Here is a 16,539-nt window from a genome sequence, read left to right on the forward strand (position 1 = left end):
GGCATACTACCAAGGAGCATTCTGTCTTTCCTCTTTATTTTCGTACTAGTTCTCCTTTGAGTCAGATTCAGTGCTTAGCAAATCAGATGCTCTGTAATCTGAAATTCCTCTAGACTAGAAGCAGGGAAAGCAATTCTGAACTTCATTCTGATGTGCTTAAACTACTGTTGTTCAGCTACTCTGTTTGGATGTGCCTGTGCAGCATTTGTCATAAATTGCTGCAGTGTGGGCACATCTTTAAATGGCACTTATAGCTGTGAATGGGTTGTGTGTAGATTTGGGTCATGAACATAGAAGGATTAACTGGAGGAAGTGAATTCTAGTTCAAACTACTAGAAACAAAGTTCTTCACTGAAGATATTTATAGGGTGGTGACTTGTAGTGTAACAAATCATATGGGTTAATAAGTGGAGATCAAATGGATCAGCATGTAGATCTTGGAAATAGACATAAGTAATTTCATCAGAACTAGAGATAGGGAAGTCCCAAAAAGGCTTAGTACTTTTCGTGTAATATTTACATTGAATAAAATACATTTTCAGTCTCTTGTCAACTTCACCTCTTTTCTATTGGAAATAATGAGGTTCAGGAAAGGTTGGAACTGTTTACTTTTCATGTAGTACTGGCAGATATGCATTGGGCTCTTTGTGACTGTCTTTTTTTTTTTTGTTCTTGCTTTTGTAAAAACAGTTAATTTCTATAATTTCTGTCAATTTTTACTGTTCTTAATTCATATTTTTCACTATGCTTGCTAGAAATACTGTATTAAATTATGCAAAGTAGTTCTCAATACTGCCTAGAACCGCATTATCATCTTCTAGTTTGCTTTACTGGATGAATACTTTCAAAATATGTGGTTCTGTAAATGTTTTCTTACTTGATAAGAAATGCTGTCTTTGAAAGGAAATATGTTAGCCCTCAGATTTACAAAGCGTTTCAACTTGTGGTAGAAGTCTATAGCACAATAAATCAAGAGCTTTTCTTCCTCCATATCTTGCAAGCACAGTTGGACAAGAGACCATCAGATTTTCCCTCCCCACAAGTGAAGTTCTTGCAAAGCTTCTGGACAGCTAAAAATGTAGTTGGTCTACTGGTACGTGTCAAAGATACAGAGCCTCCGTGCTGGTGGAGTCTGATTTAAGTGGTTGTGGTCAGTCTGAGGAACCTGTGATGTGATAAGATAGCGTTTGTGAGGTCATGTGGTTTGTGAACACCAAGTCTAATGTAGCGGCTTTGTCTACACAGGATAGTTAAATATATACTGTGTACTTTAGAAAAGTGAATTGCTTTATTCCTTTAATTCAGCCTCTCCTTGAGAATCAAAAGATGTAACACTGGCTAGATAATACCAATATTGTTACAGAAGTGTGATGCTGAACAGATATGGAGTCCTAGTACTTTCCCATTACTTTATCCAGTTCAGTTAAATTGTTCTTCATAAAAGAGTTGGCTTTAAAAACTGTCTGGCTTAAACTAAGCAGTGAACAAGTGAAAGCACTGTTGCTGTGTCTATTTTGTGAAAATTGATGGATTATTTTGATTAGTTTTGAATAGGTGTTTGTAGTCTAGACCAGACATGCTACACTTGTCCAAAAAGGTAGGATTGATTTCATAATCATTTCAACTACTCACTCCTCAGTAACACCTTCAACAAAATGATGGATGAACAGTGTAACCAGGAACAGTGATGCAGTCTCCTCTCAGAGTGGGTATGACTTCGTTCACTATGGTGGGACTAGAAGATGAGGGCAACAATTTTAGATACGAATCTTAGCTTTCACTGCCTCTACTGGCAGATTAGATTTGATGATAAAATAAATGATGTTTGGTGATTGTAGAAACATTTCCCTTTCATGTGTTCTTTTTTCTGATTGTATCCTACCGCATCTAAGCTCCAGACCTGTCTTGTGGAGAAATATACTAGTTACTGATTGCAGTAAAAGAGGTGAAAGCACCTACCTACACTGAACTATACAGAGTCCCTGTTTGGCATTTATCTGGGTTGTCAAAGGAAGTAAGCTGATCATAAGTAACATTATTTTACTGTTGAGGCAATAATGCTCGAGTCATTTTTGCTCTTTAAGCTGTGTGACCTGTCTGCTGTACTACATAGAGCTTTGTCACGATCTGTCGTGTGTTTCTGCTTATAAAACAAGTTCTGTTAGGAATTGAGAAGTGGAAGAAGTAAAGTACTGGTTTGAGCTTAGAGTAATTGCTCCTTGGAAAAAACCGTTAGCCACCATACACAGATGCCATCTATTTCCTACTTGAGAAATAGCTCAGGAGAAGAATGCTGTGTGTTAGCATGTTTCTACCCCTTCTGAAATTTTTATTGTTCTCAGAAAGGCAGACAGTACAGGTAGAAGTAATTTCAGGTACCAGGCAAAAATAAATGTTACTTTGTCTGCTTAAAAATGCTGAGGTTAACTCCCTATTTTAAAAGAATAGAGTAAAAGTGCGAAATGATCGTTTCCTGTAACTGTATGCATTATGGGTACGTTTTCAGTCCCTGTGTCAGCCAGTATGCTCTAGCTAACGCTTGAGGTTTCAGTCATTCTTCTATTTATAGACGCATGCTCTAGGGAAAAGGAGCAGTGAGATTTAGGTAGCTCCTTGGGCCTATGATAATCACAGTACATTCAATGTGATCATGCTGCTGTTTTAAAATGTTTTTGTTGCTATGTCCTCCAAATAAACACTTTCATTAGAACTTCTTGTGGGAAGAGTTTCTGGGAACTTTCCTTCCACCTACCAACTAGCTACTTATAGAAACTTCCCAAGGCTAGCGTAGCTTAGAACTTTTTGGAATTGCATATGATCTCATTACAACAAATTTGTCAAGATCTCCCTCAACAGTTAGAACATGATTAGTTACCAGAGACTGATTTTTTTTTTTAATATACGTAGTTTAAAAGCTAAGTACTTTCTTAGCACTGTTTTTTATTTTGTATTTGATACAGAATTTCAAAGGTTAATTTGATTACATGGCAGTAGATCAAAAACAGTCTTTAACCATATAGTGCAGTGATCAAAAAGTCATGACCTCCCATTGATCGGTTTATTGGTTTCCTGTTCTGATTCACTGGAAACCTTCTGGTCTGTATGCTTGTTGCTAGCTTTAATCTTTGTCACATTTACAACACAGCAATCTTGTCTTTACTAAAACTCATGTACAACATACATTTACCATATTTCCTTTCAAATCTATAGCTCCTTAATTAAAATACTAAAAATATATTTTAAATGAGGCAGAAAATGTACACTCATTCAGAGCAATGTGGAAAGTGTATTGAAACAACTAGAGATGAGCTTTAATGCATTAAAGTTACTTCATGGTTTATTTCAACTTGTTGGCATCTGTAGGGTTTTTATCAAGCCTTCTATCCTACAGTGAAACTGAACATGATTCACAGAAGCTAGCAATTTAAAACAGAGTCCACGTAATAAGCACTATAAGAGATATGTCTTTAAAAGCATGAAATGGCTAAGTCTTGGAAATTTCTTGCTGTTTTGCTTTGCACTTTAAGCAATTAAAGCATTGCTTAATAATAAATAATAATAAATAATTGCTTAATTATTTAATTAATTAATAAAAAAACATTAAGCAGTGGCTTAAATTCTGTCTAGTAAAATGATCAGCAAAATTCATTTGTGGTAAATAAGCAACATGTTGGCATACAAATTGTTTTTTTTTTTTTAACCCTTTTTTTTTTTTTGTTAAAGGGTGACCCAAAGATAACTATTCAAACAGGATAATTTTGGTGGTTAATCACATAATGAACTTAGAATTATCTAGATTGATCTAGGAAAAAAAAAAAAATCTTTGGGCTTTTGTCTTTTAAGAACAGCAGCCATATTTGTACAACCAAAAAAGCAGCCCATGTCCTTTCTGGTAAATAACGCTATTGTTTTGTTTGGGCCCACAATAAAATACCAAACCTGGTGTTTAATATTTGCTCTGTCTTTCAGTTTCTCTTCCTGTCAGTTTGAAAACTGCAGTTTTGCTATAATTACTGTAGCCAGTTGATAGGCTAAACTCTAGAAACAGTTTTACCTTTTTGAGTTACTGTGGATCAAGAAGTTCAGTCACGTGAGAATCTGGAGGCAAATAGAGTATCTTTCTACCATTAAGTTGTGCTGCAAATTGGCCATGTTTCAACTCTCATTCTATACTAAATATAATATAAAATTAATTTCCTCTTTTTGCTGCTTTCTGCTTATCAAAAAACAAAAACAAAACCTAACAAATCAAATCTTTTAGTTCTCTAAGATTAGTTTTATTACATTTCACAAGGAGCCAAATCTTAAGTATACTTGTCAGCTATTTTTTTTCTTCCTATATACATTATAAAATTCTTGGGGGATAGAATGTTGAGGAAGTGGCGAATAGGAGGCACATAAAAGCTTGAACTCATCCATATAAAGTAGTGTTAATTTTCTTCAGGAAACGCCTATTAAAAAGGAATACTATTTTACAGAAATTGCTAAACTTTTTTTTATCTGGAATCACTAACTTTTAATGTCCATTGTGAATTTTGTAGAATTCCTATTTTAATCACATCAAACTGTCTCAATTAGACAAATGTGCTGAGTCCCAGACAGTCCTGAGTATGCTTGGGTATGGTTTAGATTCTCCTGCAGTGACTGGCTAACACCATGATTTCAAAGAGACTTGCTAAATTCCTATGCTATTCATTTATTGAATACTCCTGTTTTGTACTGCCTTGCAGACACGTCTTTTGAGAGTATGGAGAAGAGGGAAACATAAATCCTAGAGCTATGTTATGATGATTTCAATCTGCTAGAACCCAAATTTATAGAAAGCTCTCGCTTCCGCACTTCAGGCTAACTTTATAATGGGGTTTTTGTCCATGTATTAAAATTCTGTATTAAAATTTTCTCGAAATAGTTTTGCAGTCTCTTAATGCACTTTCAAATGCATTTACTCATATTTCTGTTTGTGTTTCTTCAACGACACTGGAACATCTTGAAGGACTTGCATTTCAGCAAAATCTCAACAATTTCCTGATTTTGATTTGTTGCTTTTTTTAAATAATGTGAAATTAAATCTCAGAGGAAGTAAATATGGCATCTTAGTAATACTACTTATTTAAGAACATATTTGTCTGTTGTGTCCATCTCAAAATTGGTACGTTGTAGCTCAAGCTGAAATGGAACATTAAGTAAATTGTTAAAACTCCAAGTTGTTCTGGAATAATCTTAAGTTATAATACTTCAAATAAAAGCTGTCTGAAAACATGAAGATTTAACATATTTCCTGAATTCCTCTGCTAAGAATATCTATGCAGATCTCCATATCTGCCTCAAAGTGAAAGAAAAAACAATTTCACTTCTTTCTTTTCATTTTTTTTTTCCTTGGTTTTGTGTATTTCTCACAAATCTTTTGTGGTCTGCAAAATGTTTTTTTTCTGCTTCATTTTCTAAATCTAGTGGTAGATGGAGCAATGGAGAACCCAGAATGGCTTTTTAAGAGATGTAAGGATGGCCATTTCCATAACTTTTCATATGGATCTCACTAAACAGAATCCTATTCAGGTCCTTCTCAACTGCCTTCTAAACAGTGAGTCCATGTTATTAAGGCCTCTCCCTCAGGAGGAACAGCAATGATCAGGTGAACTTGAGTAAGCAGAGTAAATGGGAGTTCCTGGATTTGGCATCTGTCCTGGTTGGTTTGGGCTTCTTGAATCATCAGTAATTTCCAGGAATGACCCTTGTGTCTGATGTTGCTGGTAGCTGTGTTTATAGCTATGGCTTTGGGGTGGGTGGAGGTGGGGAGGGGTGATGGACAAAAACAACAACAGCAAAAGAATTTAATGTTTCAGTAATGTGAAGCAGGAAATTCACTGGTGCTGAAATAAAAGTCACAACCTTGAGCCTGGTCTTGGTTATACTGACAATGTAATTCTAATGTAGCAAATATTTTATTTTAAAATTGTTAGCAACTGTTGTCATGTTTCTAACACAAAGAAAACCTGATGTGATATACATTGCTGAATTATTTTACATGTTTGCTTGAAGGTCGTGCAAGTTATCAGGAAGGTCTCAAAAAAAAAAAAAAAAAAAAAAACTCCTGCCTTTTGCATATGATCCTCATATAAGCTGCATCATAACTGAGGAAAATGAAGGATGCCTTTCAAATATGTATTGTTTACATTAAGCTGTTTATTGCATGATGTTGTTCTGCTTGTCTTAAATCTGGCTTTTCAGAGAGCAATAATTACAAGTTTTCATTAAAATGCTCTTATGCAGTTCTGTTGCAGTACATAGCGAGCAGTCCTTGTATAAGGAAGTTGATTTTATTGGGGAACTTTCCAACCAGCATTTGCATTGTAGCTGTACAGCCATTAAACTTACTAAGAATCCTTTTAAATGCAGAATTGCTAATAGTTTCTGCATCTGTTTAGTTTAGCTCCTGATTTCTCCATTTGTGCACAGTTCATGTTGTGATGGTTTCGCTATGAATGTGGCTCACTGTGGATGTACAAACTCATATTTAAAAATGGGTTTCAGAAGGCATGAGATGTCTTAAGGAGATGCTTGTGTTCGTGGAAGTGAAAATGTAGTATGAAAAGGCTTGTTAATGTTGTTTATTCTTTTTGTGTGTACACGTAGAAATGCTTCAACATTATGTCAACTAGACATAATACTGGTACTTGTCTTTCAAGGTGCATTTCCCATTTGTTCATTCTGAAAAGCTGTGACTGCTTCATTTTTTTTATGTCCATTTTTCCAAAGGAAGTTGCTGGGAGTCTTTTAAAAAGAAAGAGTAATATGCAAGTGTGTGCATTAGATTGGAGTGCAACAAACTTAAGTTACTGTCTTCTGCCAGTAACAGCTTTATAACACCCACATGAATTGTTGTATTTTTATCATATTTTGATCTAATTTGAGTATTGCTTACTTACCTTGTTGTGAGTAGATTGAATATGTACTGACAAGCATTCTTAGAATCCTTAATTTTTTCAGAATTGGATGAATCTTTAGAACGATGACTGAAGCCTCTTGAAGGAAACAGCATCTTCAACTTCTTTCCATTCATGAACTCCAAGCTTTAAAAAAAAAACAACAAAAACACAGAAAATCTCAGGGGTTAAGCAATCCTAGGGTTTAAGTAGAACTTTTAATTGTAGAAACCTCAACTTACCATTTATATTTAAAAAAAAACAAAGGGGCTTAGCTGCAAGCAAGTTATGTTTCTGGTAATCACCTTCTATATAACATTTAAGAAATTATGTCTTGTACTAAAACTTCTGAATTTCTCTTTACTATCTCTCCTTTATGCCTGGCTCGATGAGGCAGTCAGCATCAGGTAAGAAAGTTTATTGGGGTACAAGCATCTGATTGCTAATGCTGAGAGGTTTTTTTTCTTTTTTGTACTTGTGGAAGTATCCCATTATTCATCAGTCTTTTAATATGTTGACCAATAGGACATGTAGATTTTCTTTAGAATGCTGAATCTTTTAAGCCCAAAAAAGATGTGTACATGTGAATATTAACTCATTTACTTGTGACAGTTGTGTTTTGGGTTCAGATGGCTTTTGAAGGTATAACAGTTAAGTATATTTTAGTTGCATGTTTTTATTAACTCTTTGAAATATTCTGAAGATCATATTCATGTGTTATAGTGAAAACTGGCTAAAACCCGCAGTCATCTCGATGATATGACCTGAATTTGAGAATTAAAGCAAGACCTGTGGGTTTAACAGACCTAGTTTTACAGATTTGATTAGATTTGAGGATGTTGCAAAACTGAAGCAGTAGAAACGACCAAAATTCATCTGAATTGGGGTAATTGGGATGAGACGTATCTAGTTCCCTTCATAAGAAGTAGAGTCAGACCTAGGACTGAAAGGATAAATTGGCTCTCTTTACGAAAGAGAACATAAGTGGCAGATCCTGTGTGTGTACCCAGGGTGTAAGTCCATATTATGTTCAACATCGCTGCAAGAAAAAAAGCTGTTATTTTTCTTCAGATGAAATGATAAGAATAGCAGGAAAACTAGGTTTTTTTTCCTCTTAAGTCCTTAATTAGACTTCCAAATATATTGATACAATGTTTTGCTACATTAACAACATCTTGACATGAGCTTTACTATGTTAAACCCTTTTTCTATGTTCAAATAATACACTGATGGTAGAGATGTCAAGAAGTCACTCAAAACTCAGTGAACAAACAAAAAGTGATTTATCAACTGGAAAATCTTAAGCTATGCCTGCATATTAGCAAACACGGAGTGGCTATGTACAATTCAGGAAAAGTATTTTATAGTTATTACTGAGTCTTCTATAGTAGCACTGGTTCAGTGTACAACAGCAGCAAGAACCAACAAAACAATGTTGGGAATCAAGAGGTGGAATATTAAAAGCAGAAGAAATACCACTTCATTGCCACTACAAAACTTTAGTACAAAGCTCCTTATGCCACAAGCTGGATGTAGAGAAGTTAAGGAAAGTCTGGAAGGAAGTTAAAGAGCAACTAAAATCAGTGGTTTTGAGTGTAACCTGCTGTAGGGAACCTGGAGGATTGGACTAGAGCATCCCCAGTGGTCCCTCCCAGCCCTTACGCATCTGTGATTGTGTGAGTGCTGCTGCTCCAGGAGGAAAGGCTAAAATAGATGGGACTCATTGATTTTGTAGGTAAGGCGAAGGAAAGAATTGTGATGACTTCAGGATCATGACTGAGTTGTTTTTACACCTTTTACTAAACATCTGTTAACAACTTTTAACTGATACTGGTTAGTATCTAATTACATTGGAATACATACTGTCTACAAGTTGCTCCAAATGCTTTGAGAAGCCTTCCCAAGCCCTCCTACTGCAGCAAATGCTACAGATAATGGGTTTATTTCAGAAATGTGCTTAAATAAATGTTAGATTGAGGTGCCCTTGAAACATATTCCACTCTGAAATTACTTAAAACTGAAAGTAGTGTGAAGGTCTTCACCCTCATCTGTTGGATGCTTTTAATTTCTTGAAGGTGTTCATCTAAAGATATCATATGCTGAAGGGCTCAGGAAAACATTCAAGGTCACTAGCTTGGCTCTCAGAGTACAACTGATGTTGAATATCACCTTTACAGTTCAGATGAACTAATGGCTTAAGTGTGCAGACATGGAAGCATTCATTTCTTACTGAAATGTGAAATTTGTAGTCACTTGTACAGTAGGCTTTTGAGCCTTTGATCATGTTGGACAGGAGCTGTAGGGCTGTTCTGTCTTTCTGGGGTAAATTTTTTAGTGAATAAAACTGCTGTTCTGGAAACACCATGTGGCAGCCAATCATATTGCAAGATGTTTTTAGGGACAGTATTTCTAACTAATGCAACAATCTCAGTATCCATGTATATGAAGTAGTAAGAGTTGCTTGTTCCTGACAAACATTGCTGTCTAATATCTAACACATGGCATAAGGAGATGTTGCATCATGAACTATGCAGTGAGAGCGTGAAACTTGTTTTGCTTGTCTTTAAACAAGCGAGTTCCTTGTGAAATAACTGCAACTTAAGCATACAAGAATATTCCAATACTAGTTAGTATGCATAGTTGCATAATCTACAGGAACATTCTGATAAACATTAAAGTGATCAGATATATGGAGCTTTTACATACCATTTACATTTGATTTGAAGTTTCTAGAATGATTGTGATTCTTGCAACCTTTTTTCCAAACGGTTTTACTTGGATCTCTTATATAAGCCCAGAGTGAATATAGAAATTCCTTCTTCCCCAAATGAACAGGTAAAATCTGTTACTGATATAAACAGCAAGAACCTGCCTGCTCTTCTTATTTATCAAGCTGAATATCACTTCAAATTTCTGAAACGTGGAATAGGTTTGTGATGCAAGTAGCTTCTCAGGCTTTTTCTCTCTACTTTTCAGATCTGGTACTGTTGAGAGTTGCTTACAAAATAGCACTTGATGCATCTTCCTTTTTAAGCTGACAAGAGTGACATTAGGAAGTTTCTGTAATGCATTTCAGCATCTTTCTAATTCCTTAGGATTCTTATCATGATACTTAACAGTTGTCTGACTTTGAGACAATCGGTACTAAAAGTTAGGACAAGTGAATTTCTAAAGAAAAACTGTCTCAGGGAGGTCTTCTGGGAGCCATGGTTATTTTGACTTAATGAACAGGGGGATTTGCCAGAGCTTCAGGTTTTACATTCGAGTAGCTTGAATACATGGTTAAATAGCTTATAACTCCAGATTGCATTTTGAACTACTGTTATTATATCTGTCCACAGCCTGCGAATCTTTTTTCTCTTGGTTTCTTAAAATTGAAATTATGATCTATTTATGCTGTCTGGAGAAGTTTCTCTTATTGTCTTAAAATATCACTAGCTCTGAAGTAGATAATGAAAGGTTGCTTGATCCTCCCGTGTAGACAGAACCGAGTGTGTTTGCTGTGTGCTTTTTTCTGTGGCTATATGAAACTAACAATACTACATCTGAATCCTTCTGCTTAGGAGTAGGGGAGGGCTTTTCTCAAGTTGAGAAATCAGTGATGGGGAAAGAATGAAACTACAAAGGTGTAAGATGTGAAGGCCAAAAGCACTGTCAAAATGAGTTGTCCACTCTAGAAAACTAACAGTCAACCATTCTCATGGGGATGCTAAGGATGCAGTGAGTAGCCTGAAGAAATCTGTCATTTGTGATTCCAGGTACCTTGATTATTAAGCTTTAAAACTGAAATAGTCCGGGTGTGCGAGAAGAATTCTGGAATATTTAAAGTACTCTTTAAGACATTCCTTCAAGTTCTCTGGACAGCCAGGAATGAGAAGTCATTTGTTCTGCTTGCAGAAGTGATTGGGAAATATTCTACATCTAACATTTAATTTAAATCGGTTGAGGAGAGATTATTGGAACTGAGTGGTTTTGTTTTGATTTTGCTGCTGGACTCTTTAGCTCTGATGACTTTAAATCCCACTTGTTTGGTTTTGTTGTTTTTTTTTAACAGATCAAATGCTTAAAGGGACAGAGAGACTTCTCAGACCAACCCACTTTTGATGGGATCCACATTGTCAACCATTTCACAGGAGATGATGAGTCATTTCATTCTTCTGATGAAGATTTTATAACTAACTCCATACAGGAGAGTGGGGTAAACTTTCATTTACGCAGGAGGACTGGTCAGATGGCTTTGGATCACAGAGTTGTTGACAGCAGTGACAGTGAGACTGAAGAAAGCACACTCCAGACTGGAAACTTGGACAAGATGGTTTCCAAACAGAGGAGAATGGAATCTTACTCTACTACTGTGTGATGATCACTGTGACTAGCATTTGAAGACATCTGTGTTTCTTTAAGGATTAAATTGTCAGATAATTGAAGGCATCCAGCAGTGGTTTAGGTAACTATTGGATCTGTTCTGGCCTGTGATGAATATACACATGTACTGTCCATCTGCCTTCTCTTTGCCAAATCTTGCTAGTGACGTACCATTGCTGTGAAACAGGATCAGAAGAAGTTAATGGATGACAGTTCTGACAGTATTACCGAATGTTCCTTGTTTTAGAAACTGCAAATATATCATTTCTTTAAATTGTAAGAAACCTTTTGGCTGTTCACAAGGATGGGAATTATTTTCCTCAAAAGAAATCACTCTTGTGCAATATTTTATGCTCTGAACAAATGTGTATGTTTTACATCATTATCCATTTGTGATCAAGATGGACTCTGACCATCTGATCATATGGCATACATATAATTATGCTTCTAAAAACTTCTGTTTTATTAAAGTTACCAAACGCCCATGGAAGGCTTGAAAGAGGAGCCATAATCTATACTACTTCCTATATACAAGTACTGGTCACTAAAATGTCATAAAGGTGTTTTACACCCTTTTCACTTAGATTTATGTGCATCTGCTTTTGATGTTGCTAAATAATACATGGTCTGAATATATTAACTACAATAATGTTTATTTTGTACATATTTATATAACTGCACCAAGCTGAAAATGTATATTATACCATTTTATACGAGGAATGTAAATGTTGCGATATGACTGTCTCTCATTCTACCTGGAAAATGAATTCTGTACATACACACTAGAAATGAATTGCTAAATAAAAGCAAAACACTAACTTTACATTCAGTTTCAGCTAGCTACACTAACAGATTCCTGTCTAACTGAAATGCTTGTTCAAAACACTATTGACTGAAATCTTTTACCTTCATATATATGTAATGAAAATAAATTTTTCACAATTTAACAAGGTTGCAGCCTTTACTGTCTAGTCACTTCTAAGCTACAGCCCTTAGTTACCCTCTGGCTCTGAATTAGAGTGGTACTTTGAATGAAAAGAAAGATTATTTGTGTATTCCAGTTCTAATGAAGGTATCAGTGCAGTGAAAATACCTACGTTTAGTTTTCTTGCAGTTTTATATTGCCGTTGTCTGAGAAATAGTATAGACCCTGTCACCAGGATAGCTATTGTTAGCCAAAGTGGTGAGTGCTGAGCAATTCTGCTTTCACCCTCTGCAGTAAACTAAGATCCAATAACACAGCCCCCTGCCTTGGTTCTTGAACAGAACAACATCTAATATTGTCATATGAACACCCTTTGAGACAAGCCAGTTAGCAATTTTCACCATTATTAAGAATATCATACATACATAAACAGTTCTTGGAATTTGTTTTCAAGTACTATTTGCAACTGTATTTTATTTAAGAATAAAGAAGGGCTATGTTGGTAGTAATAGCATGCATGTTAAGTCTTACTGGGAGAAGCAGTGTAGCTGTTAAAAATCATGGAACTGTGGAAGCGTAGTGCTGAATACATTTGAAGAACATCTGAATGAGCCCCTAGGAAAACAGCAAAAGGGAGAAGGAAGAACATTTCAAAGAACAAATAGGGAAGGCTGAATGGAAGAAGCATCCTTTGGGTGTCTAAACTGCTTTATTTGTCTAGGCAATGTAATTTAAATCTCAAAGCAAGTGGGTGAAAAATGTTAAGTTACCCACTTCGGCAAATTCTGACTTGCCTCAATATTTCTTCAAACTATTCCCACATCTTGCTGCTGCCTACACCATATGCTGTATAGTTCATGGAAATTGTCATCTCTGAGGAGGATTAGCTTGACTTTGGTTCTAATCACTGTTAGAAATCTCATGTGCAAGAACAAGCCATGCCTGTTTTGTTTGCTAACAAGTAACATTTTTTTTCCTTTCCAGTGAGGATCCAGTGACATATTTTGCAGCGGGGTAATTGTTACCTACGATGATGGTTGATAAGGTCTTGTTGCCTGTCATCAATACCAGCTGCAAGACTCTCTTAAATGTAATGTTCCATAATAAGCAGCAGGAGCAAAATTCAGTTGGAGGACTGTATAAATGAGTGCTATAATTTTGCCTTAACTGCCTTACTGTTCAAGTGCTAGTAAATAAGATCGGTTACTGAACTTTTGTATTTTTATGTATTGCTAATAGTATAATTGCAAATGCTGAATAACAGCGCAAATAAAAATATTAAGGGAAAAGTAAAGGGCTTTATCCAACTACTGCATCTGTTTTAAAGATGAAGGTCAGTGGTTGAACATGCTGCAGTTTCAGAAGTTTTATGTGGAACATCCTCAGAGGACAACACAAAGAATGTTGTTGAAAATAATCATACTTTTTCTTCAGACATTCTGCTACACATGAAGCTAATTTCTTTGCCTGTGTGTGTTACAATCTGAATACATACCAGAACAATGGCAATATACTAATAATGTAGATGGTACATTTACTAGTAAGTCAATAAATAAGGCATATTAATTATGCTACACATCATGACCTTGCTTATGTGACCTTCTAAAAAACTTCATAGCTCTCTTAGGTTTGTTGCTTTGCTACATTCAGGCTGCAGAAACTCAATGTGAGTGTTAAAAAGTTAAAATCATGTAAACGCAAAAGTTAGCCTCAATATGTGCATATTCAGGAATCCTGAATTTAGGTAGTGTCATACACAGTTTCCACTTAAACTCTATGTTTAGTAGTAAAAAATGGTTCTGTTTCCCTGGTCTCATAATCAAATACTTTCATTAGCTACAAAAGCTCGAACGTTTACTTTTTTGTTTTTGTTGTTCCTTCAGGCTAAAGGTACAGATATTTTAGGATCTGATAGCATGGCCCTATTGTGCCCAAAGGAGGGCTGCGAAGATGGAGAAGGGTGTAGAAGGCAAGGCATACGAGGACTGACTGCAGTCACTGGGATTGCACAGAGCAGAGCAGACTGAGGGGAGGCTTCATGGTATGCAGCTCCTCACGGGAAGCAGGGGGGCAGCGCTGAGCTCTGCTGACCCGAGGGAAGGGCACGGAGCTGTGTCAGGGGAGGGGCAGCTGGGGGTGACAGACTCCGCACCAGAGGGCAGTGGGTGTGAAACAGGCTGCCCAGGGCAATGGGCACAGCACCAAGCTGCCCGAGTTCGAGGAGTGTCTGGACAGTGCTCTCAGACGTATGATCTGCTTTTTGGATGGTTCTCTGTGGAGCCAGGAGCTGGACTTGATGATTCTTGTGAGTGCCTTCCAACTCATGATATCCCATGATTCTATGTTTTGACTAATATTTTATCTTCCACTAAATTAAAATTTCAACTGTGAGTGTAAATTCCTGTATTATATTCTCTAAAATAAATTCTTATAAGACAATAAAAGTGACTAGCACAAATTTTACAATACCACTTTGTAAATAATGTAATACTGTACTTACACACTATTCAGCTCTTTTGTGGAAAAGCAACGCTGAAGAAAATGCATGTTTTTGTTTTGATTTTATGTAATCACTGTTCTAAATAAAAGATGATGTTAGTGATTCTCAGAGAAATTTGATGCTCGTTCCAAATTCATACTTTAAAATGCAAAGTTGGCCAAAGATTTGTTAGCGTAAAATGTCCACAGTCTAGCATGGATATGCTGCTAATTCCTTTTCCTGCAGAGACATCAAAGAAGTGTTGCGCATTTTGAGAGAAGGCAAAGAATAGAGGATAATGCAGATTTCCTAGGACAGTCAGTAGGCTAGTGGAGCCTGGAGGCTAAAAACAACAACCGCCAACCAACAAGATATAATATCGAGGTTAGTACAATCTACCTGAAAATCACAGTGTTTGGTTTAACTGTGCACCAGCTAATGAATTTATGTGTGCTGAGATGGAATGGAAAAGTTATGTAGAACCTGATGGATTTCTGGATTTCATAGTTCTATTTTGTTCTATGAAATACTCTTAACAGTATAGTTATGTTGATATATTTTTAAAATTCTCTGAGGATTTTTTAATTTTTTTTTTTTTTTTTTACAAACAAGTTCAAGATATAAGGTAAATCAATGAAATAAACGTATGCAGTAGCCATTAGAACCAGAGATTCTGAATGGTGGAATGAAAAGTGTACCATAAGTTGAGTTCCGACATAAATTCTAAATAGCGTGACATTTCAGTTTGTGAGAGTGGAGAAAACATGCTTACGTACATCTACTTAAGCATACATAGTCAACCGATTGACTCAGATACAATCATACACATACTTGATCCAAAATATAACACCTTAATACTTTCCCTTCCCAAGACTCAATATCTCATGAAATACAAAAGCAAATCAGCACATTCTCAGAGTTGTACATACACCATTGCAGAAGTGACTGAAATTTCTGTTGTCCCACTCTGGGAACTAAAATTCCTGAGATAATTTTGCATAATCTATGTTCCATAATGCATGGATTCAACTTCCAATCCAATCATGGGTTAGGTTGGGACTCCTAAAGACCACCCAGTCCAACTCCCCTGCCATAGGCAGGGACATCTTTCACCACTGGATCAGGTTGGTCAAAGTCCAAACTGAACAATTCCAGTGATGGGGCAAGCAACTGCTTCTCTGGGCAAACCATTCCAGTGTCCCACCACACGCAGTATTAAAAACATCCTCTTTATATTTAATAGCACAGGTAAATTCTGGGCATACTCCCTCACAAAGCTGGAATGCTGTTTTTCACCTCAACCTTCAATAACAACCCGGCTGGCCTACTGCCACTTTCTGTCTCCAGTTTGTGCTGGCAGAAATCATTACTCTGAAAGTAGCAGATGAAATTGCTTTTGTTTCTCTAGTGACTTGAAAAGTTCTATCGAAATCGTGATGTCTGATGTATTTACAGCACGTTGGTATGCCACAAGGAGAAACACAAAGGTCCTGAGCAGCCACTAGAACAAAACAAAACAAAAATAGTACAATCAGCAGGAAATATAAAAAATAATGACACCTTTCCAAGAGAATGCACAGTGCTACAAGTTATCATGTTCTAGCAGCTTCTCCCAGGGAAAACGTTCTGGATAACAGATCTCAGCTTTCAATACACTGAAGTGTGCACCTTACTCATGAGTTCCCCATAGAATCACTCTGTTGCTGCTCCCAGTCCTGACTTCGACACGTACAAAAACGCTTCTCCTCCCCTACCTGCGTTCAGCTGCATCCTCCTGCCACGGTTTCATCACTGCTGACCACGAAGATCCCTTCTGCATCCCATCACCCCTCCTTCCTTATCTGATT

General features: G+C 36.4%; 1 protein-coding gene across 5 annotated transcripts in view; it reads left to right on the forward strand.

The window, feature by feature from the left end:
* Positions 1-12,238, forward strand: part of EVI5 (ecotropic viral integration site 5) — a 90,102-nt gene extending 77,864 nt beyond the window's left edge. For all 5 annotated transcript variants that reach the window (XM_085231816.1, XM_085231812.1, XM_085231811.1 and 2 more), the window contains one exon: positions 10,978-12,238. In XM_085231816.1, the coding sequence (XP_085087942.1) occupies positions 10,978-11,283 (306 nt within the window). In that variant the 3' untranslated portion in view covers positions 11,284-12,238. The remainder of the gene's footprint in view (positions 1-10,977) is intronic.
* The last annotated feature ends 4,301 nt before the right edge of the window (positions 12,239-16,539 follow it).

This window comes from Meleagris gallopavo, chromosome 10 (genome assembly GCF_905368555.1).
Source record: "Meleagris gallopavo chromosome 10, MGAL_WU_HG_1.1, whole genome shotgun sequence".
In the NCBI taxonomy this organism is placed as follows: domain Eukaryota; kingdom Metazoa; phylum Chordata; class Aves; order Galliformes; family Phasianidae; genus Meleagris; species Meleagris gallopavo.